This window comes from Polistes dominula, unplaced genomic scaffold (genome assembly GCF_049000335.1).
Source record: "Polistes dominula isolate Pdom_NZ unplaced genomic scaffold, Pdom_raw_medaka contig_73, whole genome shotgun sequence".
Taxonomy (NCBI): domain Eukaryota; kingdom Metazoa; phylum Arthropoda; class Insecta; order Hymenoptera; family Vespidae; genus Polistes; species Polistes dominula.
This window is the reverse complement of record NW_028300951.1, coordinates 310450-337841: the sequence shown is the minus strand read 5'-3', so window position 1 is coordinate 337841 and position 27392 is coordinate 310450. Positions and strand designations below refer to the sequence as shown.

Sequence of the window (27392 nt, the reverse complement as noted above, 5' to 3'; positions counted from 1 at the left end):
CATGAAAAAAAAAGAAAAGAAGATATATCACACGAGAAGAGTTTTAAGAATAATTCATATTCTTGTTTTTACTTTCCGTTTATCAAAAAAAAAAAAAAATGATACATCCATTTTTTTTTTTTCATTGATGACGATTATAATCATGGCGGAAGTATTTATTATTATATCGACCGTTCCTGCCAAAATTAGAAAACAAACAACATCATTTTGATTTTTGTACTTCGACACTTTTCTTCTTTCTCTCTTTCTCTCTCTCACACACTCTCTTTCTATCTATTCTCATCCATCCATTGAAACTTTCTCTCGATTTAAGGGTAATATAATCGATTAAGAGAAATTAAGATTTTCACGAAGAATGAAACGATGAGAGATATACAATAATATAATTAGAGAAACGTAAATGATGTGTAAGTTGAAATTTGATCAAGTACAAAAGAGAAAAAATTGCTTTTAAAAAAATGTCTCCGACAAAATCGCACGATCTTTATTATAATAACAATATCTAAATATTGCTAAGAATGTATTGAATATACATCGCCGATAGATACATCCTTTTTCTTAATTAATTTCCTCAGAGAGAAAAAGTAAAAGGTTCGTTTCATTTTTCGAATCGATTGTTTGTTTTGTTTTTCTTTTCTCTTTTCAACGATTAATAATTTTTTTATTATAAGTAGTTGTGTGTTTGTTTCCTCTTGTTAATTCAAGGACAAGAGTTATGCATATTTTTTCCTCTTATTTTCAATCTCTCTCTCACTCTTTCTCTCTCTCTCACACACACACTTTCTTATCTTTATCTATCTTGTACGACATTTCCCTGCCGCCATTTTGTCGAAGAAGTCGAGAATATGCCGATTGTGAAAGGACAACATTTCCTTTTTTTTTAATCTCTATCATGCAAAATTCTTCTTTCTTTTTCTTCTTTCTAATATCTCGTTTGAAAGATAGATTTTCATTAAATGAACACATTATTAATTAATGTTCAATTTTTTTTAAACACATCTGTCAAAAAAATGAGTCCCATTATTTCTCGCTAAAAAAAAATTGATACTAAACAAGAAGAGTATAGTAATATATAATCTGCTTTCGATTGATATATTGACATCTAAAAAATATCATATATTGAATAATAATTATCAAACGTAGATAGAAGAAGCTCGAATTTATTCAGTTTCGAGCATACATCACGCATAATACGAAGACGAAGACGAAGACGAAAAATGGAATTACCTCTATTATGTTACGTTATTATGATAAGTAATCATAATTAAATTCAATTATATTTACAATTACAAATAAAAATAATAACAATATTAATATTAATAACAATGACAACTATATGATAAATTTTGTTATTAGAGTCACAGAGTGCTCTAGGATCACAACGACGAAAAGGAAAAATGGAAGACCTACTTTTATCTTTCTTTTTTTTTGTTGTTTTCTATCTTTCTTCCTTTTTTAATTTTTTTTTCTTTTTTTTTAATTTTTTTTTTGTTTTAATTATTTTAACATTTTCCACTTATCAACTTTTCGTCTCGCAACTGATATAAAAATATATCAGTTATATTAATAATATTCTATCAAATTGAGATCAAGAAAAATTGTGAAAAATCTGATTGAATTCTTCATTTTCACTTGTTCTTTTTTTTTTTTCGACAATACCAAAATACATGTACAATCATTTTTAAATGACACCACCTTCTTCATGCTCGGACAAAATGTCAAACTATTTACAACTGCAATAGATTTTTCATCAATGATGTACATGGAGTTTAAGGTAAATCATTGTTTTTTTTTTTCGATTGATTAGGTAAAAATAATCATTACCTGTGTATGATAATTTCTTCCTCAAACTCCTAAATATCACTTCTTTCGTTTTGTTAATAAATACATATAGTCTAAAAAGAGAAACAAATAATTTATATGAAGTTAAAAATTATACGATTAAATTAATAGCCTAATTGAATAATAATAATAATAATAATAATAAATCTTCCATATGAAAGAAGATATTATTTGTTTTTTTTTTTGTAATATTTTAAGAAATAGTAGTAACTCGAAGTAATGTTCGTTACTTCGAAATATTACTTAAGAATCAATTAATCAATCAATAATACATTCGCAAATTATTTAAGAAAAAAATAAGATGTCGATCAATACATACATACATGTTCGTACATTATTTATTTTTTCTTTTCTTTAAAAATGATTTCAAATTAAATTATTTCAATAATTGAATAATTAATTTGAAATAAATTATTCATTAAGATTATTATTATCGTTAAAATATAATAGAGTGTTTCCTTTTCTTCGTCTTCGCGCGTATAATTTCTTCGATTATAATTGTTTTGTTGCATAATTTGAAACGATTCGAGACAATTGATTTAAACGTTAGTCAATGTTTATCTTCTCTCTTTCCATTAATCGATGTACTCTCGACTCTTTAATTTCATTAACAAAATTCTCGTCGTCGTCGTCGTCGTCGTCGTTTAATTGTTTCATTCATCGTACAACGAAGATCGTAGACGATAACTCGAAACTACATAATTAGGTTGTACATAAAATTGTTGATCAAAAATTGTGATAATGTTTGTATCTAAAGAGTCCTCCTCCGTTATCACCATCATCACCATCACCATCATCACCATCACCATCATCACCATCACCATCATCACCCCTATCCATTCTTTCAATGACAATACCAATACTCGTAAGAGTATGACGACTCTGATCGAATAAATATAAATTCATCTTTTCTTTTAGTCCTTTTCTTATTCTTGGTTTGTTTGTTTGGTTAATTGTATATCTTTCATTTTTTTTTTCTATATTTCATTAAACAATACTCTATTAATTACAGGCCAGGATATACCATTGGGAAACGCGTAAATTAGAAATACGTTATCCGAGATTTAAGTCTTACGTATTGTGTACGCGAATCGTTCGTTCTAATAATTGGTAAGTATAGAATCGAATTAAACTACATTCGAAATTACAATTATCTCTTAGTATTTTTTCCTCATTTTTTATTTTATTTTATTTTATTATTTTATTTTTTCTTCAATAACTCGTAATAATTGACGACTTTGTTCTATGATGAGTTTTAAACGCGAATAGCTTGAAAATCGATGTAGTTCGCGAATGAATTTAAAACGCGAACATTTTGTCTTTACCTACTATCCGTCCCTTTCTCTTTCTCTTTCTTTTCTCTCTTGTTCTCTCTTTTTAGAAAGATAAAGGTAAAGGTAAAGGTGAAGGTAAAGACAAATAATAATAATAATATTCTATATTGATATAGTTGCAAAAAGAAAAGTCTGCATTAAAATTATTCATAATAATATCGAATTATTCTATTTACTATTGGCAGAAACACACCGTCTATGTAAATCCTACCAACGATTAATGACTGAAAGTGGAAAAATATAAAATTTAACTAAAATATACACAACAACATCTGTTGTTTTTGTTTCGTCATCATTATTCATCATCATTTTCTTCTTCATCCTCATCTTCATCCTCATCCTCATCCTCATCCTCATCTTCATCCTCATCCTCATCCTCATCCTCATCCTCATCCTCATCCTCATCCTCATCATCATCATCATTATCATCATCATCATCATCATCTTCTTCTTCTTCTTCTCTTTCATCATCTTCTTCTTCTTCTTCTCTTTCTTCATCTTCTTCTTCTTCTTCTCTTTCTTCATCTTCTTCTCTTTCTTCATTTTCTTTTTTTTTCTGCACATTCTCTTTCATTCTTATGATCTAACGCATTCGTCGCTTAATATATATTTCACGCAAACTCTCTCTCTCTCTCTCTCTCTCTCTCTCTCTCTCTCTCTCTCTCTCTCTCTCAACCTCTCGTACTTATTTCTGAATAAAAATTTCAGAGATTAATTTTTCAAATGTACATATCAATACAAACTTATGAAAACCGGAAAAATTTAACACAACAGAGTTCATCGGTGTAGAATATTTTTCGAAGTATTCCGTGTAATTATTTTTTCTTTATCTAATTACATGGTCACACTTGGGTGTCCATCTCTTTTCACAATTTGCAATTATACATATATATATACATATATATCGAAATATATATATATATATATATATATATATAGTCTTTGTAGAAATCTGATTATGATCAGACGCGCGATGATCGTTTAAACTTGATTAACTTTTTTTTAGGCTTCTCCGTTGGAATGTCCCAACTGCACCACACAATTTTACAAACAAGTACACTGCTTGTCTTGTTATTGCATATATACCATCATACCCCTCTTTCCATATCCTCCATTGTCGGTAACGACCCTTGTTTCTCAATCCTTTTTTTTTTTTTTTTTTCAAATCGACATTATAATCATATAACAGTTCTCTATCTTTGTTTGTTTTCTTTCTTTTTTTTTCACTATTTGTCCATCTAACTTTGATTAAACAAGATAGGAGAACGTATATCATTAAAATGTCTCTTTGTAGATATTGTCCAGCGGCAAATATTCCAAGTCCTGCCCAGTTTCAATGGATTTATTATGAGCAGTAAATAGCAACATTATAATGATTCTTCAAATGCAGCCATCAAATCACTTTGCATGTTCATGTCAATTGCACCAGCCATCTGAAAAGATAAATATACCCATTCTTTGGCGAATACGCCTTCGAAGAAAATTTTCGCTGATGATAGTCGCGCGCGAATCATCAACACAATTTACACACGCATCTACTATTATCATTTCTAATATATCTTTTATATTATTATATTTCCTATCTACCTTTCTCTTTCTCTCTTCTTTTTTCTCTATATTATACTACTAAGAATTAATAATTCATATTACCTCAGAGATCAAATGAAAGATGATATTATTATCACAATATTTTATATTAATAAATATTATTGAATTTATTTTTAACACTATATATTAGGCATACAGAAAATATGTTCTGTTAGTTCGTGAATTTAAAAAGAAAAAAACCGTAAAAAATAATAATATATGCATCTATCATTGTATGATATTAAGAAAATGTTCTAATTTACATTATGATCAAAGCTAATAGAAATAACTTTCTAATTAATTGTTATTATTATATTTGTTCATTAAATAATAAAAAAAAAGTATTGATAAAAATGTATGAAAAGCTACAACACGATCACAGAGTTAATTATTGTTAAATTGACAATTGAAGCGAACCTAAATCTATCTTTTGATTGAACATCAATATTGAATGAATAAATAATAGAAGAATGAAAGTAACACTTACCGCTTCACGTCGTCTTCGTTCTTGTTCTCGTAGCCTTTGTCGTTCTCTTTCGGCAGCAGCTTTATCCTGATTAGCCGAATGACTTGGACTACTGCTATCCGTGTCAGCAATGGCTTTAACTTCTTCAGCTCTTGTTGGGGCAGTCATAGATGATGTACCTGGTTGTTCACCAACAGATTTTCTTGCGTTCTGTAGAGCATCTTTTTCCTCTCGTTCTCGTCTCTTTTCATTCTCTTGTCGCTGTCGTTCTCGTTCCTCTAATTCCTTTTGCTGTCTACGCATCTCCTGTTGTTCCAAAAGCGCCCTTTGCTATTTAATATATTTTCATTGGGAAAAAAAGAAATTGTAATAATAAAATTTACATTAAAGGGGTTGTGACTTTGGGATTCATGTTAACACTTTACTGGCCACACTTTTCTCCAGTCGCCATTTTAACACGTTGCCACCGGTGAGATTCACGCTAGAGAAAAATAAGTCAAGCGTAAGTGAAAAAAGTGGCCGATAAACAACGGTTGGCAGGAAAAAGTCACGTATCATGTGACAGCGACCGGCAAAGTGTTAATTCGACATTTTGTTAAATTGTCTTAGCAAACATTATATAAGCCCTTTAAATATGTAACATTTTTTTACTACAATATCTTTTTTTATTTTCTTATTTACCCTATCTTGCTTCTCTTTGGCTTGTTTCTTGAACTGTTGAAAAGAATCTCTGGCAGAGCTTTTCATACTAGTTCCTGCAGTAGATTGAGGACTCGAGGCTTGAGCCAAGGACGACCACGAGGACGCATTCTTAACGTTTTGTTCTGTCTGTATAGAAAATTTAATTTCAATGTAAACGTAAATGGCATTTCTTTGTTATAAATCAAAATTTAAATGAAAAATCATATACAATACCTTAGTCTTAAAAGCTGATGCAAAGTTTGAAGCAGTATTTTTTGAATCAGGTGGAGTCATCTTCTTTTCAGGAACGAGCTGAGAACCCGAGTGATTGCCCATCGATTGCATACCCAATGCATTCATATCTGCAAAAAGAGCTCCACCTAGAGCACCAGCATTATAGTTTTGATTAGTAAGCAGTTAATAGTAAGCACATATTGCACATAAAAAAGAAGACAAAAGTAAGATTAGTAATATGATTGTTATAAATAAAAAAAAAAAAAAAAAAAAGGAATAATACGAAACATGCATTATAAAACATATATAAAGCAGCAAGTGTAACTTAAGCAAATGTAAGATGCTAAAGATTATAGTATAGATTAGATAATTACTTGTGAAGTATTAAAACATGCAATATATTTATTTTTCAAATAAAACATACGCTAAGGAAACCTACCATCTATTTTCTGTGTCATCTGTTGTTGCGAGATAGGAATAGGCTGCTGCTTCTCATCTTTCTTTAAAGGTACTTGTGAAATCTGCATTGGCATAGAAACTACAGGGATAGGATCAAAAATCGATGCAATTCCTGTCATGTTCATTCCCACATTAACTCCTGGAATGCCATTATTATTCAACATGTTTTGTGGTGAAGTGTCACGCTTTACAGTCGGAAAGCCATTAGAATGTTGTGACATTGTAACATGTGAATTAGGTATGTTGGTCAAAGGAGACGTTGTATTTATCATATTTTCCAATTGAGAATGCATTGATGACATATGTGACGCTGTTATTCCTTGTGGCAAATTCATATTTAAATTAACCATATTTCCCAGATTTAAATTCGACGCCATACTCGTAGGCATCATATTAACAGGATTTTTCATTTCTGGCAGTAAATTTAAATTTGTGTTATTACTTGGATGAAGAGATGAAATCATTGGTATATGTGTATCTTTCTTTATAGCAAGACTTTGTTCCAATGACGTTTGCGTTGTAGGGACAGATGCTGTATAAAACAAAAATAACAAAGTTAACAATGATTTGTTCTCACAAATCATTGTAATAAATGATAATTTAATGAATTCATTGTTGAGAAGATTAAAAATGAGTTTATATATAATCTAAATAACGATTCTAATAAGGATTCTAAATATTTACCTAGATTGCTATATGGCTGCAAAAGGTCCGCCTGTTGATTTAATGTTGTTCCATCGGTTGAAACAGGCGTATTCGCATTTGGATAAGAATTAACAGATGCTGGAGGCTGTGGTGCCTGAGGCACAACCGGTGATGCTACCACGGTATTAGTATTAGTTGGCGTAACACTGGGTGGTGGAGTTGGTACGGATACTGATGGAGTTGGAGGATTAGAAGTAGTCGGAGGCGGCGGTGTTGGCTTTTTAACAGGTGCAGCTGTAGCCATTGCAGTTGGTCGCGGAGGTTGGGCAGGCATAGATGCATGACTTGCAACAGGCATCCCTTGACTCGCTGTAACAGCGGCTACCGCTACAGATTGCTGATTGTTGCCACCTTAATAACAAATACAAACACTAGTTACTCAGAGATTCAATATATTTTTGGATTATTTATAAAATAATATACAACTATAACGTACCTTGATCAGCAGGAATATTGCTAGACTGAGTTACCGGTGCTGCCTTTACTATTGGTCCCGCAGAATTTGTGGTTGGTTGACTATTCATTAATAAACTTCCAGTATGATTAAGTGCCTAAAGGGTGTATTATAAAATAATTATTTAATAAATCTTCTCATCTACTAATATAAATATATTGAACAAGCATAAATAACACAATTATGTGATGCTAATAGTAATTATACAAGATTTCAGATGATCTTTCATACAAACTTTCTCAACTTTTGTTTTCTTTAAATGACCTATCTTTATAAAAAAAATTATTTTTCACAATACTTGTATGAAAAAACATTTGAAAGATGAACATTTAAAAAAGTGTAATAATATGTATAAATAATTAATATCAAATACCAATGGAATCTTGTTACGTTTAGAGTCTTATTACATTGGAATGTTATCTTACCGGAGCAACAGTAGCTGATGTTGTAGGTTGTGGTGCACTTTGAGTATTCTTCTTCGTCTTCTTTCTTGGTGGACGGTTGGAAGAGTTTCCTGAAATATAACGTTATACGCATCCAGTAAGTTTGTTTGAATGAAGTCTATCAGCCACTTCATTTTGGATTTCTTAGATTTTTCGATGAGGTACTAGTGAGATGCAGTGTGCAGAAGATACCAGCCATTAAATATAGTAATCACTCATATCAGCCATAAAGTATTGCGCACGTCAAATAAGAAATACAAGAAGTAAATATTAAATACTATATTATACACTTATAAAAACTAAATTGAAAAACTTCAAGCATATATTTTCTAATAGATTTTATTTATATATATGCTTATATTATAATTGTATCACTGTGTACAACAATGTTAATTTAAATATCTCAGTTTGTATGCTTCTTTTTTTTTTTCTTGTGGACTTTTATATCTTCATGATTTTATATTAAAAAATTTTTTAATGCGCAGAACAATTGTGTTTTTCTTTTTTTCGTATTTTCATTTCTTCACTTCATTCTACATAAAGTCAATTGTATTCAATTTATTTATGAATAATTGCATGTCATGTGCATATATATATATGCGCGCGCGTATGTATGTGTGTGGGTGTGTATACACATCGTAAATACTTGCAACCATATATACATATGTATATATATATATATGCATACATATCACGCGCGCGAACACCATAGACACACGTGTCGCGTAATCAGTAACATACATATATATATGTATGAAAGAATACGCATTTCCTTTTTTTTTATCTCTCATTAGGATACTAACAATAATGATTATTATTACAATAATAATCAAGACGACAAGTGACGAATGATGATTATAAAAATGATGCTGGGGCGTCTACGAAGAAAAACAATCGAACTGACAACATATTTCGGTTTTTATCTTATACGGTATGATGTATATATAACGTAGTATAACAGGATTAGAGCGTGATGAATAAAAGTCGCATAAATGGTACAATATGAATTCTCTCAACTTAAAAACACATGGGATGATTCAAGAAGAGTTGACACTCATACAAGCAAATATGTAAAAAAAAAAAAAGAAAAAAAAACAAGAAAAAGCTCAAGTCACGGTTAGCACAGCATTGAGATCGGTGGTAAGAGACTCCTGCTCGTTGTTTATAGTACGTATTATTATCATTGATATTATGAGCTATATTGTTTAGTAGCTCGTACATATAAAACCATAGATTTTCTATTACTTTCTTTCTCTTTGTAGCTGAAAACTACAAAAACGTAAAAAGTTTGAATTATGGAATGGCTGATAATAAAGAAACAAAATTCATTAAACACGTGCTCGAATATAGACACTATATTGGTATAGCTATTATGATCAACTAAATCTAAAAACAATGAGAAGGAGTTCCAGCTTATCTTACTTTATATAATATAGTTAACTGGACCACCATACAAGAAGCCAACCCTAACTCGGAACCGCTCGGAAGTAACACTTACTTAATTTGCTTCGTGTTTCTTTTTTTTATATTATCATAATAATAATAATTATTATTATTTCTTTTTATATATATATATACTTTGTTTTAAATTATGTACTTAGAAAAATGTTCAATGTGCCATCTCACTTCCATGAGTGTAAACTTCTTTCCTCTATTCCATCTGGTTGTTTGTTTCTTTTTTTCTATTTCTTTAACCTTATTAATATTAATATTCAATATTTTTTGTTATAATTATAATAATTATTATTCTTATTATTATTATTAGTCATAGTAGTGTAGTAGTAGTAGTAGTAGTAGTAGTAGTAGTAGTAGTAATAGTAGTAGTAATAGTAATAGTAGTAGCAGTAGTAGTAGTAAGTAGTAGTAATAGTAATTATAGTAGTAATATTATTCTTATTATTATTTTATGATATATTAGTTCTCACTATGTACAAAACGTGTACGCAGGTGTGTACTACTACTATTGTTCGCAATACACACAAAAACATATGAAATGTAGGTGCACTTCCGTGGAAAAGAATATATATATATAAGTAGTTTTCTTTTGAATAAAGTAGTTCTTTTCTATATGTAATATAAAACATTAGCTGTTTTAAACATTAAGTCCGCTTTTGCATGTAACGATATGAAAGGAAGAAGAGCGACATCCTAATTTTCATTAAGGATGGCAAATCAATTCAGACAAGTGCCCTGCTGCATATTGAATAAAATGCTAGACAAAAATTTGGAAGGCAATATATGAACATTATTATTATAAAACGTTCTATATATATATCTCACGTTACAAGCTAATGATGATTGTATTATAAGTAGAGATGCATACGACTTAATTCAGCGCACGCTTTTATATCATTTTTTTTTTCTTATTTTTCTTCAAATATTTCTAACTAATCTCAATTGAAAATTTGTGTACGAAACTTTCAATCGTTTTGCTTGTTTTTTTTTTAATTATTAAACAATATAAGATACACCATTTTATCGCACAAGTATGTGTGTATATTTAATTAATTCGACGAACACACTCTCACTCTCTCACTCTCTCTTTCTCTCTCTCTTTTCTCTGACCAATCATTGTGGTTTTTGTAATTAATGTTAATAACGTCTTTAAACACCCTATTTTGTTGTTGTTATTGTTGTTGTTGTCAATACATTCTCGTTTAGAACAATAAGTACGCTGTGCTGCGTGTATAATTAATGATACCATTTAATTGTACTTGAGTGCAATTTTGATCACGTTCAATTTGAATGAATTACCAAATCGCGTATTTCGCAACGCAACACTTTGAATATCTATAAAGTGGTCTTTTTTCAAGTACTTTAGGATGTTATGCTGATCACGTCCGTAATAATATCGTCTTATACAAACATTTCATCACTATGTATAAAAATTAAATTTGCATGATATTTCAACAAAAAACATTATCATGAATCTCAGACATTTACAGATAAAAATACAAAAAGAAAGAAAATATCATTAAAATTAATCATTCTTAAACTTTGCGTATAAAAGACTTTCTAAAAAATGTTTTATATATAATAGGACGGGTTTAAAATAATATAATTACCTCACATTAACTGTTTATGAACTTTATATCTCAAACCGATGATACGTTCTAGGCATCGCTATATATAATCTTCATGTTCTAATGCAATAAGAAGTAAAATTGGATTCTAATATGAATTATTATTACTATTATTATTATTATTATTATTAATATTAATATTATTATTATTACTATTATTATTATTATTATTTGATATATCAAGGCATGTAAAACCACACCAACTTTGTTATAATTATCATTGGCATAATATTGTCCCTATGATACGAAGACAATTCTTTCAACTTTTATTTGTCAAACTCGAGCAATGAAAAATAAAAATAACTGACAATGGTTATAGATGAAGAACTAGTGATAAATAAAATAATGACACGACGATCAGCAAAGCTTAGCAGAGTGCAAACAATGTGTTTGGAGGCTAGGGTACCTTATTTATGTTGGATATCCATTATCCTCTTATCCTTACTGTCTTTTTTTCTATTATATATATATATATATATTTAGATTCTTTAATTTTTCTTCTTACTGCAATTGTAATCTGTCTTTCAATAAGCTTCTTGGTAAGCTCCCTTGCCTTTCTCTTTTTCTATTATGTCAAGACAAACCATGTATGCTCAAAGTCACATAATCTTGCAACAAAAGAAATCATATTACACTTATTCAGGCGATGGTCATTTAGCTCCGTACGAGAGAATCATCATTGATTTTGCGTAAATCAACCTGCTTAATTTAATTAGACATTTTGACATTTCATCCAAATGACAAAAATAATAATTGATTTCTTCATTTCCATTACAATCTCATATGAGTAATATAATGCTATTTTTTTGCACTTATTTATTATTACTCTTGCTTACGAGATAAATTTATGAACATAGCAATCAAGTTTATAGAAAGCACTTACATATATAATTGGCTTTGCAGAGTTATATGTCTTATTCAAAACGTAAGCAGTATTTTTATTTAACATTTGAAGAGGATATACATATGAGATTACCCATGACAACCCATTTTTATTTTTGTTTGTTTGTTTTGTTTCGTTTTATTTTTTGGTTTACCATTTTTCTTGTTTTATTACACTGAATGCACATTTTTTTGATATTAATTACGGAGGCGACAGATTTGAAGAGTGTGACTGACTAGCATGTGATAGATAGGCGCGAAAGTATATCTATTAAACTTACAGAATGAACTGTTTTACAAAACCAGCCACCAATACACATTGTCTGCAGCATTTGTTACCGATTGTGTATGACATTTTATTACCGTTGCCTAATTTAGAGTCCTTTCGATTGAATTATGCATCAAGTCCACATAGATCTAATTCCATATAAATGCGAATAAAAATATTCAGTTATCCTAAGCGCACTTTTATTCATCCAAATATAATCCTAATATATATACCCACTCACAGTTCGATAAAAACGCTTCTTATTTAATGTCACTGTACTAATTTTTCTGAGAAATGATACGGCATGAACGACGAATCAATATGAAAAATCAAAACTCAATGATATATCAAAAAACACAGTAATACAAATTATTGCTCTGCTTATGAATTAATAATGTTGTAAATAAAGATTAAGTTTGCAAGAGTTAACATACTGCATGAGGTTGCTTAGATTATGATGAGCAATGTAATTTTCAAGACAAGCTATGATATAACTTTACAAGGTACTAATACTTGGCACTACAGTCTTTCTATATGTAATATATATATATATGTATGTATAAAAGTGTAACTTCCACATTATCCAGAAAAATATTACTTTTTCCAGTTTGTTTTTCTTTTTATATTACAACAAAATTAAGACTGCAGTGAAAAATTCAGTAACCTTGAATGAGGAATTATATTTGACTTTCGAGCAACAGAACGTATTGTCAACACTGATAGAGCAAGAGAAAATATAATTAATTTATTTTACCTTTTTTTTTCACTTCTTTTTTCTTTTTTTTTTCAATCAATAATGTTAACACGTCAAACAACCTGGTATATGGCATATTATGGTATCCTCTAAACACAGTCTGCACTCCACTAGTTTACCTTTTTCTCACCATTGCATTTTGTCTCTCATAAATTAAATAAAAATTTCTTCGGCTGTGTCAAGTTTCAAATATTAATGTCCAGTGACATTTTTATTACTGATCTCTATATACCAAATTTATATTTATACATATATGCAAGTATATATATATATATACATATAAATATTGATATATATATATATACATACACATATACATATATAAATGTAATTTCTGTGTGCTTTTATTATGAAAAATCAAATGAAACTTGTCACTTCATTTGTACTTGCATTAATATAACGCACCACTTATATTACACGAATAACGCCGTCCTAATAAATACAATAGTTAATAAGCAAGATTTAGCAGTTTAAGAAGATATTTGCGATGCATTTGTGCAATCAAAATAATAAAACCCTCAATTTCGTATACAAGTTAATATGTAAATAAATCATTCTTTTTTTTTTTCGCAAAAATGCTAATATCAACAACAAAAATCTGTACTTTGGATTTGTTTGAATTATCAAAGAAAAATCTAACTAAAAATTTGTATGTTTTTTTTTTTTTTTTTAATGCTTCTTTACTATCAGCATCATCATATCATGTGATATTTTTCTTTAGTATTTAACGATAAGCTAGTGCAAAAGAAAATAAAAACAAAAGAACAGTAAAAACAAAAAACATAAATGAAAAATAAACTATTATCAAGTAAAATTGAATTCTGTATTATTTATTATCTATATACTTCATCACGTATGCATTATATATATATATATATCTAAATTTAAAAATATCACATGATACAACGAAGTTCTTTAAAATAAAAATATCTAATTCTGAATATATCATTTAACATAATTGATTCTATACTGATACTTAAAAAAAATGTAAAAGACAGAAAATAAGGAAAAACAAAAGGAAAAAACAAAAACAAAAATAAAAAAAAGAGACAATAAAAAAACGATAAATTGAAAGAATATGGAATTAGAAAAGATTCTAGAATTATTAATTGTTTAGTTTATTATTGAGATATATGAAATATATGACACGTTTTTATGAATAAAGTTATAACAATAATTTCACGAAAGTAAACTAATTTTGTTCACATGCATGAATTATTTATATTTAGTAGTATTGTGAAGGATACCATCTGTAAAATATAATCGACGCGTTATGAAAAATCATTTTTTTTTTTTTTTTTTTTTTTTTATAGAAATACCCCAAAGTACATAAAGGATTAAAAAAGAACCTATTGTTTGCTAAACAATATATATGTATATATAATAATAATACTCGCAAATAACCTCGTAATTTGAAATCTCACAGAAGAATTAGTTCATGTTTTTTGCATTGATACTACTTTACAATAAGTAGTCCTTTGTTCCCAAGTACGGGTTTAATAGTACATGAAGTTTATATCTAACCTGCTTCGCTGTCACTCGAATCACTGGTGCTCGACGACAATGAACTACTGCTGGAATCACTGTCACTGCTACTGCTACTTGAAGCGGATAATCGCGAAGGTCCACTGGCACCTCCAGTTCCAACTACGTCGACTGACTTACTACTGTCTTCTATCAAAACAAAATCCCATTTCATTCCAGTTCATCATATTATTCAAGAGAAAGAACAACAACAACAATATAATCATATAAATATAAATATTAATATAAGGGTAAAATTGGAAAAATAACAATGTACCTTTCTTTGCAGTTTTCTTCACGTTCCCCAATTGACCAGTTACGTCCTGCAACCTTTTTTCTAATTCCTGCTTTTTCTCTGCTATTTGCTCGTCTTTTGATTTTCCACTAACTTTTTTATCTGTAAACAATTGTTTATATTATAGGACATAGGACATCATATGAAGAAATAAGTTTTACAAACAACATTGGAATATAAAATTTCAATGAAACTTACGTGGTTTTTTCCTGAGACATGATGCAACGTAGCTTTCCAACTCTCTCAGGGTGGAAGGCTTTAGAGTTTCAAAATCAATTTCAATCTCGTCTGGATTAGAATCCCTCAATGAAGGCTCCCGAGATTGTATTATGTGAACAACTCTACCTAGTTTATCTCCTAAAATATGGAAATAAATAGAAATAATGAATTAATAGATGGAATATGTTGTTATAAAAAGAAATGTTATAGGAAGGTAAGTTTATAAGATTATAACGTACCAGGTAATTTGTTAATATCCAAGCTAAGTTGCCTCTTTTCATCATAGGACATTGGTTTAGCATTATCTTCATCTTCAGAATCAAATGTTATTGGAGGCGGTTGATTGATCGATTTCTTTTTATTCCCACTTGACCTACTATTCGCTTTTGGCCTCTTGGATGCAGTATTAGCTGCAGTAGCTTTCCCAGGACCTCTTCCTTTACCTTTTGATTTAGCATTAGTTGCAGTTGGCATATGATGACCTAAACTTCCTGCTGTATGCGTTTTATTTGGTCCTACTGCTATCGCTGGATGATGAAGATCACTACTCATACCACCAGGCATTTTTAGATCACTTGCGCCCATTGCAACACTAGCTATACTAGTACCAACACTGTCAGAAACACTGGGAATTCCACCGCTTGGTTTCATAAGTTCTTTCATGGCACCAGTATGACTACCAACAAGGCTACTACTTTTATTACTCATTGGCTTTGATTTTGGTTTTTCCGGCTTCTTCTTTCTACTCTTCTTTTTACCACTTTCTTCGACTAATTTTCTCATTTGTTCTTGCATAGCTTTAAGCTGTAAAAGATAGAAAAGAGAATATTAGCAATATAATTATTATTCCTTCTCAACTACTGTGTATTTATTACAATAGAATAAACAAAATTAAAAACCTCTTGTTGAAGAGCAACTAATTTCTGCGTACGTTCCTCTTCAGAATCGTCGCTATCGGAAGAACTTTCAGAGCCAGAACTACTTCCACTACTACTGCTACCCTTCATTGCTGACATACTTCCCAAAGGCTCGTCAGGTACTTTTGCGTACCTAATTAATCAAATTCAATCGAATTATTCAAAAATTCAAATGTCTTCATTGATTATAATGAAAAGATTATTTTGAATAATTATTGACTTACCTCATTTCAAAGACGTCCTGAAGTTTTCTAGCCATTGCAACGACATCGTGATCTGGAGGATTATATTTATAACAATTAGTGAAGATAAGCCTCACATCACTAGCAAATTCCGGGGCTGTTTTGTATTCGCGAGTATCCATTTTAATCTATAAAAATAGGGTACAAATAGGATTGAGTACAAGAAACAAACCATCATGTGCTATTGAAAAACAGAAAAACAATTAAATAAATAAACAAACAAGAAAAGAAATTTCATAAATGAAAGTATAATAATCTTACCTTTACGGTACCAAGATCCATTGGTTTCTTGATAATGTCATGATAGTCATGTAGACCTAATAGTTCAGCATCAACTGGCTTATAAAAGGGCCATGCATAACCCTGTTAAGAAATTAAAAGTATAACAAACACTATAATATATATATATATATACTTATTGTTAAAATAAATGTAAATGAAAGAAAAAAATAATAATAAATAATATTTATAGTATATACGAAATCATTTTTCTACTAATAAATTATTGTAATATAATATCAATTTAACCCTTTGACTGCGACAAGCACATATATAACACTCAATCATAATATTTATCAGTTATTACACAAAAGTATTGAAATGGACATTGACCATACGTGACCATACGATATAAAATCACGTATAATCAAAGGGTTAATTTAATACTAATTATTACAACTATTGATACTTATAATTACCGAATGTTTTTTAGAAAACAGCTCTTTTAAAATTTCATTGCAACATTTAAGTGCTTCCGAAAGTTTTTCTTTAGATTTTCCATTATTATGCGGAGGCTGAAAAAAAATATAAAAAGTTTAAATTAGTATATAATGTTATTGTATATGTACTATCTATATTGAACTAGCTTTGTTTTGAATTTTTTTTTTTATTAAAAATACAGTTCTTAATTGCAGCATATAAAGAAAAAATATAATAATAGTAATAAAAACAGAATAAGAATAAGAAGATTAGAGAAATATATGTGAAAAATAAAAAAGAAATAAAGTAGTATAATTTATAATCTTGATTAAACATTGCCAAACTACAAATGACTTTAATTTTAAGCTCTACAAGAAAAAAAAAAAGGATTATTCTTGATATTTAATGATTGAAAAATTTAAAAAATAAATATGATAAGACGACACAAATGAAAGGAAGGAATGTGATGAAGTAACAGTATTTATACCTGTTGGCCCATAGCCCCAATCAAGGGCATGTTGGCCTGGTGAAATGACACTAAGCCGTCTTCCCCTTGCCTCGTTGGCTGAAACACCCCCGACGTGAACCCTTTTGTTAATGTCTATATGGAGTGATATGATCATGCATGCAGGGAATGACTGTGTATGATTATGATTATAGACATTTAAAATGATATGAAATACAATAATAAACATTTAATAAAGGTTTAAGATCATTTGAAAGATTTCTAGAAAAACTACGTTTTCATTGAACTCATAATTCTCATCATGCAGAAATGTTTCTTCTTGACTGGAATCAATTTACAAAGTACAAAAACTCTATACATGTCTCTGTGTGTGTGTACTTTCTTTTATGAATAATAAACATAACACATAGCAGCATTTGAGATTAAAAAATATAAGCTAACATGATAAAAGAACATAGCAAATTTGAGCTCTTGAAATGATTGAATTTGATCATATCATACCCAGATGCATTCGTCGTTTTTGATAATAATGACATATATATCTATGTGAAATGTATAGATACCTTTTTAATCTGTCTACCAGATTCTCGTCTTGCTGGAATTTTTGCATTCTTAGAATCCAATGGAGCGTAAATTGGTTCAAACGAATTAGCTGTAGGGGTTGTAGTGTCAGCTTTTCTTTTCACTCCCTTTTTCAACTTGGCTGGCTGGGATGGCGGCATTACAGTTGGAGCTGTGGGAACCTGAGGTGGAGGTGGTACAGCTGATGCCGTTTGTGGGTCCATTGCTGGTTGCGCATGGTAACCACCCGTTGGAGGGACAACTTGTTGAGGCAAAGAGTTGTGAGTGGCCATTGGAGTGACTCCTAAGCTCGATGGTGGAGGAATAGTGGTTGTATTCGTACTGCCCGGTACAGAAGCAGGTGCTTGTGTCCCGAGAGGAGGCATAGGTATGACACCAGTTGTACCCGCCGAGGTGGCTGAAGGTGCCAAACTATTTGGTACACTGGATGTAACAGCTGCTGCTACCGAGGAAGGTCGACCTCTTCCTGTACTTCCAGTTGTTGTCATTCCAGCTACTAGTCCTCCTACTTTGCCAGCTTTTTTTCCTTTGGGCCCTTTTGGAACCGGAGGATCGAGTTCCACTTCTTCTTTCGGCATTTGCGCAACCTGTTGTTATATATAAGTGTACAAATTGTCATTTAATAACTAATACATTCTGCACCTGATAGAAACATTATATTATACTATTACAATTAATTACCTTCGAAAGAAACAATTTTTCCAGTGCTTGTGCCATGACTACAACATCTTCCCCTGGCTTGTTGTAGACATAGCAATTGGTGAACATTGTATTGAAATCTTGAATACATTCTCTGCCGCACCAGTAATATGTATTTTCTAATCGTTTCTTTATTGTTCCCAAATCCATTGGTTGTTTGATAATTTTGTGATAATCCTATTAAAAATAAGATGAATTAATGACAAAATATAGAATAATAACATGTCATGAACAATATTTTGCACGCATTGTATAAATATTGGTTTTAACATACTGGCAGATTTAACTTCTTCGCATCTACAGGTTGTTGAAATGGCCATGCAAATTGATGCTTCCATACTGGTTTTAATACGCCCTTTTGCAAAAATTGTAATTGATTTGTAACACGTCCTGGACGATTAGGAGGTGGAACAACTGGTGGTTGCACAACACCATTTACAGGTTCCACAGTTGGTTCATCGCGAGGAGGTGGTTCTTTCCCCGTTGTAGCTGGTGTGGCCGATGCCTTACCAGGCGCACTCGTCTATATTTTTCATTTAAAATTTGTTAAAGATGATGATTCAAGTTATATAATGTGTAATTGTTAGAACTACATCTACATTTTCAAACTAATAGAATTAACTACTGTAGCCAAGAGAAAGTTTGCATTCTGCAAAGCGATAAACAAATTTTTACTTTATTTAAGTATATAAATAAAATTGACTAAAGTATAGCAATAAACTACTTTTTCTTATTATTGAAAGATTTGTCTTGTGTTAGTACTAATAGTTCCTTAAACAAAACTTCAATAGTAAATATTTGAAATATGCGATAAAGCAAACTATAGAAAAAAAAACAAAAAACTAATTCTAACCATTTTTACTACAAAAATTCCTTATTTTGTCAAATTCAAAATAGAAATAACATAATGCATAAACTTATTTCAATGAAAAATAATATATTAAAAGAAAAAATATCATGAAAAGATTAGTATAAGTGTTAGTAAATACAAAACGACATGCAAAAGATTATCCTTCATGCAGCGAGCGAATTAGGCTGCTAAATATTTAAGTTCCATAGCTGCGTACAAGCAATTTTGAATAAAGGTCCATGTCCCAATATAAATATTTGTACTTTCTATAGATTAATAATCTCTAAAGATAATATGGAAATTGGACACAATCTTTCTAGCATGTACATCATGCAAATTACATGTGTGGGAACAGTTTTAATAATTAAAGTTTACATGTAGGATATGAACAATTAAGTATCGAGATTAATATTGATTAACACCAATTTCCAAATTTTAATAACATTATTGAGTTTTTTGTTAGATGTAATGATACGAAGATAAAGAAATATTTAATTTTAGAGTAAAGATAGAATACAGGATTTAGAATATTTCTTATAGTTTTAGAATCTAGATCTGTTAATTTGTTTGTTTGTTTTTTTTACTATTTAAAAGCTTAACGATTGCATACGATTAGATAAACATATTAAAGCGAAATTATAAATTGTTTTTGTTTTGTTTTGTTTAGTAAAGTGCAAATTGTTGATTAAGATATCTATTACATATCTTATTTCATAAAATATGAAATCAACATGGAACCTCACCTTCGGTATATTACACAGCCTTTCTCGCTCCTCCACATCTAACTGTAATTCATATGCACTTTTCAGTCAAATGGTATTTCAATTTAACACATTATGAATTTGTAAATTATATATGAATAATAGCAATATTTTCATGACGCTGGCAAAGTTTAGACAAATTTGTTGTTATTTATAAAAATAAATGTTAATGCCCTTAACATTTTGTAATGTGTGTTATTATATAATTTCATGAAAAAGCAATGCCTTTTGCTATTTACAAAGCCTATAATTTAACATATATGTGTGTGCGCAGTTAATTATTTATTACCAAGCCTATCACTTGATATATATTTAATAGGATGATATTTTACATTGGAGGAAACGTTATTATTAATCATATATTTATTGATAATCTTCAAATAAATAAATTTATCTACGAAGAATAATAAATAGGAGATATGTATAAATGATGAACAAATTTCTATATAGTTCCCAAATCTAGTGTGTTAGTAGATTAATAAGCAAGCTGTGCTACACACTACATTAAACAAATTTATACGTTACTCACCGAATTATTTTGTGAAATAGTATCCACCTGCTGCATCTTGATTTCGTTTCTGGAAAAAAAGAAAGAAAATTAGTTCAGGCATTCATTTTTCTATATGTAAATTACGATTATATATATATATATATATGTATATATGTATATATGCAACAAAAGTGCATATCAAATATTGCATTTGATTCCTAAGAAGAAAAAAAAGAAGATATAATTTGTTTGTATTATAGAATGCATCAAATCCACGTTAATGAGCTATACCCACCTTTCAGACATATATGGTACATAAATGCTATGCAGCAGGTAACTGCCTTACGCTGATGCTCGATGTTATGAGGCTTCATCAACAATTGAGATGGCAAATAAATATTTTGAATAGAACACGGTTGCTCATTAATTGCTTGTTGGGAAAATCGCACTGCAACCACGGAGATTGATGCTGAGGAGGCATAACACTACTAAAGCCTACCAAATGGTAGTACTTTGAATGTCAGCCCTGCATACCGCTGTGAAACTCCGTACCTCCAGTCAATACTCGTAATACTAGCAACATCTGAATAACATAATAATAGTACCCGATATTGTATAAACCCCTAAAAATTCATTTATTTTCTTCGAACCATGTTAAACATGTACACGTGTAAACAAACACTATACTATTGTGCATACTATGTTTTTCCCAATGCATGCAAGATTACAAAAATACTTTACTTCTTCTTTCTTTAACTTTGTATTATTATTGCAATGATATAATCTTTATTTTGAGCAAAATTGGAAATAAGTCAACTACGTTAAAATATTTCTTATTCATTTCTTCCCGGTTCTTTTTGAAAAATATATCAAATAGATTTTATAAGTGATACTAACATTACTTTAAGTGTATTAAACAAATAACATTAGTGATTCTTTAGCATGTCTAGAAAGAACAAAATGAATTGTTTTAATTTGATTCAAAATGACTTTGTTCAAATAAATGGGTAAATCATAATAATTTATAATAAAGTTGTAAAGCAAGACAAAAGTTGATTTTATGATCTAAGCCTTATATCGAGTATGTAAAATTTAAGATACAAAATTCTACGATAATAGCATCAGTGAAAGACACAAGATAATTCTCATTGTCGTCAGAGAACTAACCTTACTATTCTACAAGAATGCAACTACGGAAAGAAACTAAAAAAATTGTTCAAACTAAACAAAGATGATTAAAAAAAAATCATACCAAGATTTGTAACAGCAAGAAACAAGCAAGCCAGTGCAATGAGAACAGCTGAGTTGATCTAAATTAGAGGAGGAAAAATAGAGATAAAAAATTCGTCAAAACGATCCACAAAGCGAGGGCGCGTCGCGTTATAACTAATCAAAATTCGATTAAATCGGGGTTTATGGAAGAGAAATTAAAACAGGTGTTCAAGGGTCACGAAAAAACCGTTAAGAATAGGAAAGCTTAAGAAGAAGAAAGGTTAGTAAACGATATAAAGAAGATGGAAAAGTAGGTGGAAGTAGAAGAGAGAGAGAGACAGAGAGACAGACAGAGAGAGAGAGAGAGAGAGTGGAGGGAGGGGAGAGGGGAATGGAAAAGGACAGAGGGGTAGGCGGAAGGAAGGGAAAGCGAAGGGAAAGGCACAGGAGAAGAAAAAGGAGAAGGAAAGGAAGTAGAGGAAGTAGAGGAAGAAAAAAAAAAGGAAGCGGAAGAGGAAAAAGGGCGAATAATCAAAAGACACGTCGGAAGACGAAGGAGACGCGAGCGAGAAATAAGCACGGAAGATGGAAAGTAGGAAGCAAGAAGAAAAAAGAGAGAAAGCGAGAGAGAAACGAATGGATGGAGGGGGAATGACGAAGAGAGGAGGGGTAAAGCAATGTGTAGGAGAAACCCGCGCCCAGCCAATGCACTGGCGAATACACAACAAACCCCAGCGGGACGCCGTAGAAGAATTTCAAGCAAGTCACTCTGGGTAAAATAAAGCGTGATTTGGAAGCGCATGGATATTTGTAAATCGTCCTAACTAACACTCATTTTAGCGTAGGTTTCATTCAACATGGCGGTGCGGCCATCGGGAAAGAAAGCTCCCAAGGGTCTGCTGCCGTTACCGAGCGCAACTTACGCATCGCATTACAGCGCATCGTGGCATGCAATATATTTTATCAAATCTAGTTATAAAAAATATTCTTAGTCAATTCATATTACCTGATCTTTAATGGGTCCACTTTCCTTTGGATAGTGAATCACGAAAATACACTAGAGCACTATTCGAGTTCGGATGCACGCTTTCTCTCCCTGCGTTCGCGCTCGTGTCGCTGCTGTTATGGCTGCCGCTACGGCCGCAACCACTACCACAGCCGTTCTCGTCCTTCTCGTATTTATCCGTCGTTATCTTAATGACTGCCACCGCACTAATATACTTTTCGTAGTTGATTCAGTGATTACACCACACTGATGAAACACTCACCCACTCTCACTTGCCACAAATGAACACTCGTGGTACAATCTCGAAAGCATGCATCGGATAACGCAGTCCTGCAACTCCACTGCACCTCCTCTCCTTTCCTAACTTCCACACTTACTACGACTTGTAGTTCTTGCAATTCCTCTATTGCCGTTATTGTCGCTACTGTCGCTGCCGTTGCCGCCGCCGCCGCCGCCGCCGCCGCCGCCACCGTCACCGTCACCGTCACCGCACCGTCACGACCACTACACTCTACCACCGACGCCTCCCGCCGCAGCCGAAGTCTTCTTCGTCTCTGATACTACTTCCTATGACGACCGCTATGAGTTTATGCATACAACAGTTTCTCTTGGAAATCTTGATTCACAATTTAATATGGATGATCGTCTCTCGCGTAAATATCCTCTCAATGGATCGTATAGAGTTACATTTACATTTTCTTACAAACTTGCACTGTCTAAAATCTTTTCTTCATCACGATCTCGTATCTAGAAACTTAACGATCGTACCACCAACAATGGCTACGCATTCTTACGCGACGTACCGGATGGTCCTGTTCCGAGTTCCTTCCGTAATACCTGTCTCGTCCCTCCCCTTCCCTCACTTCCTTCTACGGAAAACTGCTACGAACGTTCACGAAGTTACACGAAGCTTAGCGCGCCAATTCTGACTCATCCCAATGTATACAAATAATTACCCTTTTTGGTTAATGAGAAAATAATAGTATTCTTTTAATGAGAAAATAATTGTATTCTTGTAATGAGAAAATAATGTTTATTTAATTTTTTTCTTCTAGAAAAAATATAAAATAGTAAATTTGTATTTTCGAGGATTCGTTGAACGTTCGCTAAGATTCCGTCGTTCTTTATGACCCACGTGGTGAAAGTTTCTTCTTTCCCCCTTACTTCGTAAACAAATAATGAATAATCCGAATGGAATGCGAACGTATTTATGAAAACATTTACTTGTTTACTCGTTACGGTACCTTATCATATGAGCTAGCTATCGTAAACTATCGAATAGCAGCTGTCGTACAATGTTAGAAGATAAGAAACGGAAGGGGCTCGGGTAAAATGAAAGAGAAAGAGAAAGAGAAAGAGAAAGAGAAAGAGAAAGAGAAAGAGAAAAGAGAGAAAGATTGGGAAGAAACAAGCATAAGTCTTCCTTAGTACCTTTTTATAATATTAAAATATGATGTGCGGTGGTATACGATGTGTAACACGTTTATAATAATCATACATATTCGCTCTATAATATAAGAATGCGCTTTATTAACCAATCCAAAAATCAACGGTCAATTTCCGTCGTTCCATATTCACCCATAATGCCTTTTTGTACATTCCAAATAGAAAGGAATCCGCGTTTGAATCGTTGAGAAAAGATTTTATGTTGTTCAATGAAATATGTAAATAAATAGGCTGTTTCTGATAATTAGTTGTATCTTGTAAAAAATGTTAGCCCGCCTTATTAATCGGCGCGCAAATGTCGGTCCGATTCCGCGATTCTTCGATTAAACACAATGCATTTAGGTAGCCGAGGACAAAATCTATAACGGCTTTAGCCAAAAGTATAAGACGAACGGTATCAATGACCCGTTACAACGTAAACGCCACTAAGATTTAATGTATGGATAGCATAGGATGCACGTGGTAAACTTTACGCGGGTTCGAGATAGTATTATTCCATTATGACGCGTCCTACACTCATTCCGATAGTTCCGTTACCTATATGTCAAGATGGCGGTTGTACTAATTAATGATGGACCGACCTTTGCTTCCTCAATCACCCTGCCACACGAAACGCAAAACTTTTTATCGATGTTATCGTTTAGAGACAAATTTTTACTCGAAAACGATATTAACATCACTAGGGTGACGACCCGCACCAAAATCTACTACGTATTCGCTACACGTCGATCAGATATCGTGAACGCATGACACGGTACTACGGAAGTCAACTACGCGATCCAATAGTTTCCTTTATAATTTCTAACTAATATATCTTTTAATTAAATAATCACGATTTAAAATGACAATTAATCTTTTCTTTTCAATTTACATTTGTAATTAATTCAACCAGCTAATTTTTACACGAACGACTTATAACACTATTACTAAAGATGGCGTGCGTTTCCATAAAGGACAGAAAATCACTTTTCAACTAGACACATTTATGTCTTTCACCGATCAAATTATCATAAAAATCGCGGATATGTTTAAATATAATATTTAATATAAGAATATATTTGGAAAATCATTTAATAAACCGTTCCGTTATTAATATATCATACGCATACTTGACGACGACCATTTTTCGTTTGAATGACGTCAGAAGTAATACAAGAGTCAAAAGTCGTCTATTGTTAACGTAGTATTATCGATGCATTGCCTCCTTGTATTTCCGGTCGAATATCGCATCTTCTTGTTCCGGTTAGCGATTGGTTTTCGTCAGAAGCGTCCTCTATCGTGGACCAATCAGACGAATAGTAAGATATTGATGAGTCATTGTCCCTCAACTCTTTCTTTCCTTCTCTTTTCAGTAAATTTCTAATCTTTTGAAAAACATTATGGCATTCGTCATTTATTAAGTACATTGAATTTTATAATAAAAATCATTATATATAAATGCATTTATAAATTCATTTTATACAAATTTCCTAAAATAAGATTCAAATTTGTCTTCCAAGGAAGGAATATATAAAATATTACATTTAAATAATGTACACATATGACTTAACACTAGACGAATATTTCTATTATTTATAGATCATATAATTAATTTATTTCTTAAACTATATTCCAAACTTCTTCAAAAGCGGTGCACAATTTACTACATGTTACTGCACCCGAAAGAGGGTAGTTACTGATAGATATAGTATCTTCCGTATAATCTGTTTGTACCTAATGAATAAACAAAGATCATTTTTATTATAATAATGAATAAATAAATAATGTCTTTAAGAGATATATAATATTTACTTGTCCATGTGCCATTGCTCCTACAACTATAGCGATTGGTTCTTCCGTTGGCACTAATTCTCTTGGATTTTTTATTGTTTTCGAACTAAATGACATAAGGAGTTTTTTACAACCAACTGGAAGATGATTCGTACATGGATTTTTAATAACTTTTAATAACTTCATCGGTCCATCTGATGCTCTGACACTATATTTGTGTAATAGTTGTACTGTAACAAAAGCGATAAATATATTTTTTAATATCTAATTCTATATAAATAAAAGAACATTGAATTTTGTAAGAAAGATAGGTTTATATTATACCCATAAGACCAGCAAATCGTTTGAACGTTCTTGGTATCCTTGTTTGTGGGTTCACTTCGATCAATACATTTTTTTCAGTATGTATATAAACTTGTAGAAGGCCTGCTCTGTTTAAAGGACTATCCATCAACATTAGTAAACACTGATGCGTTATATCTGGTCTACACGAGCCAGGTTCTCGATTATTCTTTTTTAATATACTTAAATGGTCATCGCAATTCAATAATTCAAAACTATTACCAACCTGTATTGAAATAAAAACATGTGGTTAAAAAATACAGTAGAAAATGTGTGTAATTATTAAAATTATAGTAGAAAGTATGTGTTAATATTAATAAATCTTACAATAAAGAATATTAAAATACTAATAAAATGAATAATTTTGAAGTAATCTTACCTTAACCGATTCTAATTGTGCATTTTCTAAAATAATAATAAGACGTTTTTCTTGATTTTTAATATGTGCTACATGAAGATGCTTAGGAGAAGGATCATATTCAAAATCATCCTTTTCCTCACGATTTTTTCTTTTCTGACCCATTATTAACAAATTCTTAACTGCACAGTACTAATATTTATGCAGTCTACACTTGCATGCTTCTAAAGAATGAGGTTAACTCGCAGCATACTACACATCTGTTATTATCGACCTTGCGTACTATCGACTTTGGTTCGATAGTTCGATTTATGCTTCGATT

The 27392-nt window shown here is 31.1% G+C and overlaps 2 protein-coding genes across 13 annotated transcripts; both read right to left on the bottom strand.

The window, feature by feature from the left end:
* Positions 1 to 1344: 1344 nt before the first annotated feature.
* On the bottom strand, positions 1345 to 25322 carry LOC107072097 (homeotic protein female sterile). Of its 12 annotated transcripts, none has more exons than XM_015331742.2 (25): positions 25182 to 25322; positions 23155 to 23901; positions 21232 to 21519; positions 20976 to 21024; positions 20429 to 20470; positions 19110 to 19358; positions 18818 to 19012; positions 18118 to 18723; positions 17576 to 17653; positions 17088 to 17183; positions 16651 to 16752; positions 16372 to 16517; positions 16130 to 16280; positions 15470 to 16034; positions 15210 to 15368; positions 14994 to 15113; positions 14717 to 14866; positions 8188 to 8276; positions 7745 to 7859; positions 7288 to 7659; positions 6584 to 7135; positions 6145 to 6290; positions 5911 to 6057; positions 5251 to 5559; positions 1345 to 4609 (listed from the first exon to the last, which is right to left on the bottom strand). In XM_015331742.2, the coding sequence occupies exons 3-25, from the start codon at positions 21240 to 21242 to the stop codon at positions 4544 to 4546; spliced, it is 4515 nt and encodes a 1504-aa protein (XP_015187228.2). In that variant the 5' UTR covers positions 21243 to 21519; positions 23155 to 23901; positions 25182 to 25322; the 3' UTR covers positions 1345 to 4543. The 12 variants fall into 12 exon arrangements, with proteins under 12 accessions (XP_015187228.2, XP_015187227.2, XP_089028397.1 ...); XM_015331741.2 differs by having other exon boundaries at positions 23155 to 23908; positions 25182 to 25320; XM_089172271.1 differs by having other exon boundaries at positions 23155 to 23908; positions 25138 to 25276.
* Positions 24660 to 27356, bottom strand: LOC107072053 (ribosomal RNA small subunit methyltransferase NEP1). Its single transcript, XM_015331634.2, has 4 exons — positions 27092 to 27356; positions 26695 to 26938; positions 26392 to 26600; positions 24660 to 26313 (listed from the first exon to the last, which is right to left on the bottom strand). Exons 1-4 carry the CDS (start codon positions 27233 to 27235, stop codon positions 26200 to 26202), a joined length of 711 nt encoding a protein of 236 aa, XP_015187120.1. The 5' UTR covers positions 27236 to 27356; the 3' UTR covers positions 24660 to 26199.
* Between the last annotated feature and the right edge of the window lie 36 nt (positions 27357 to 27392).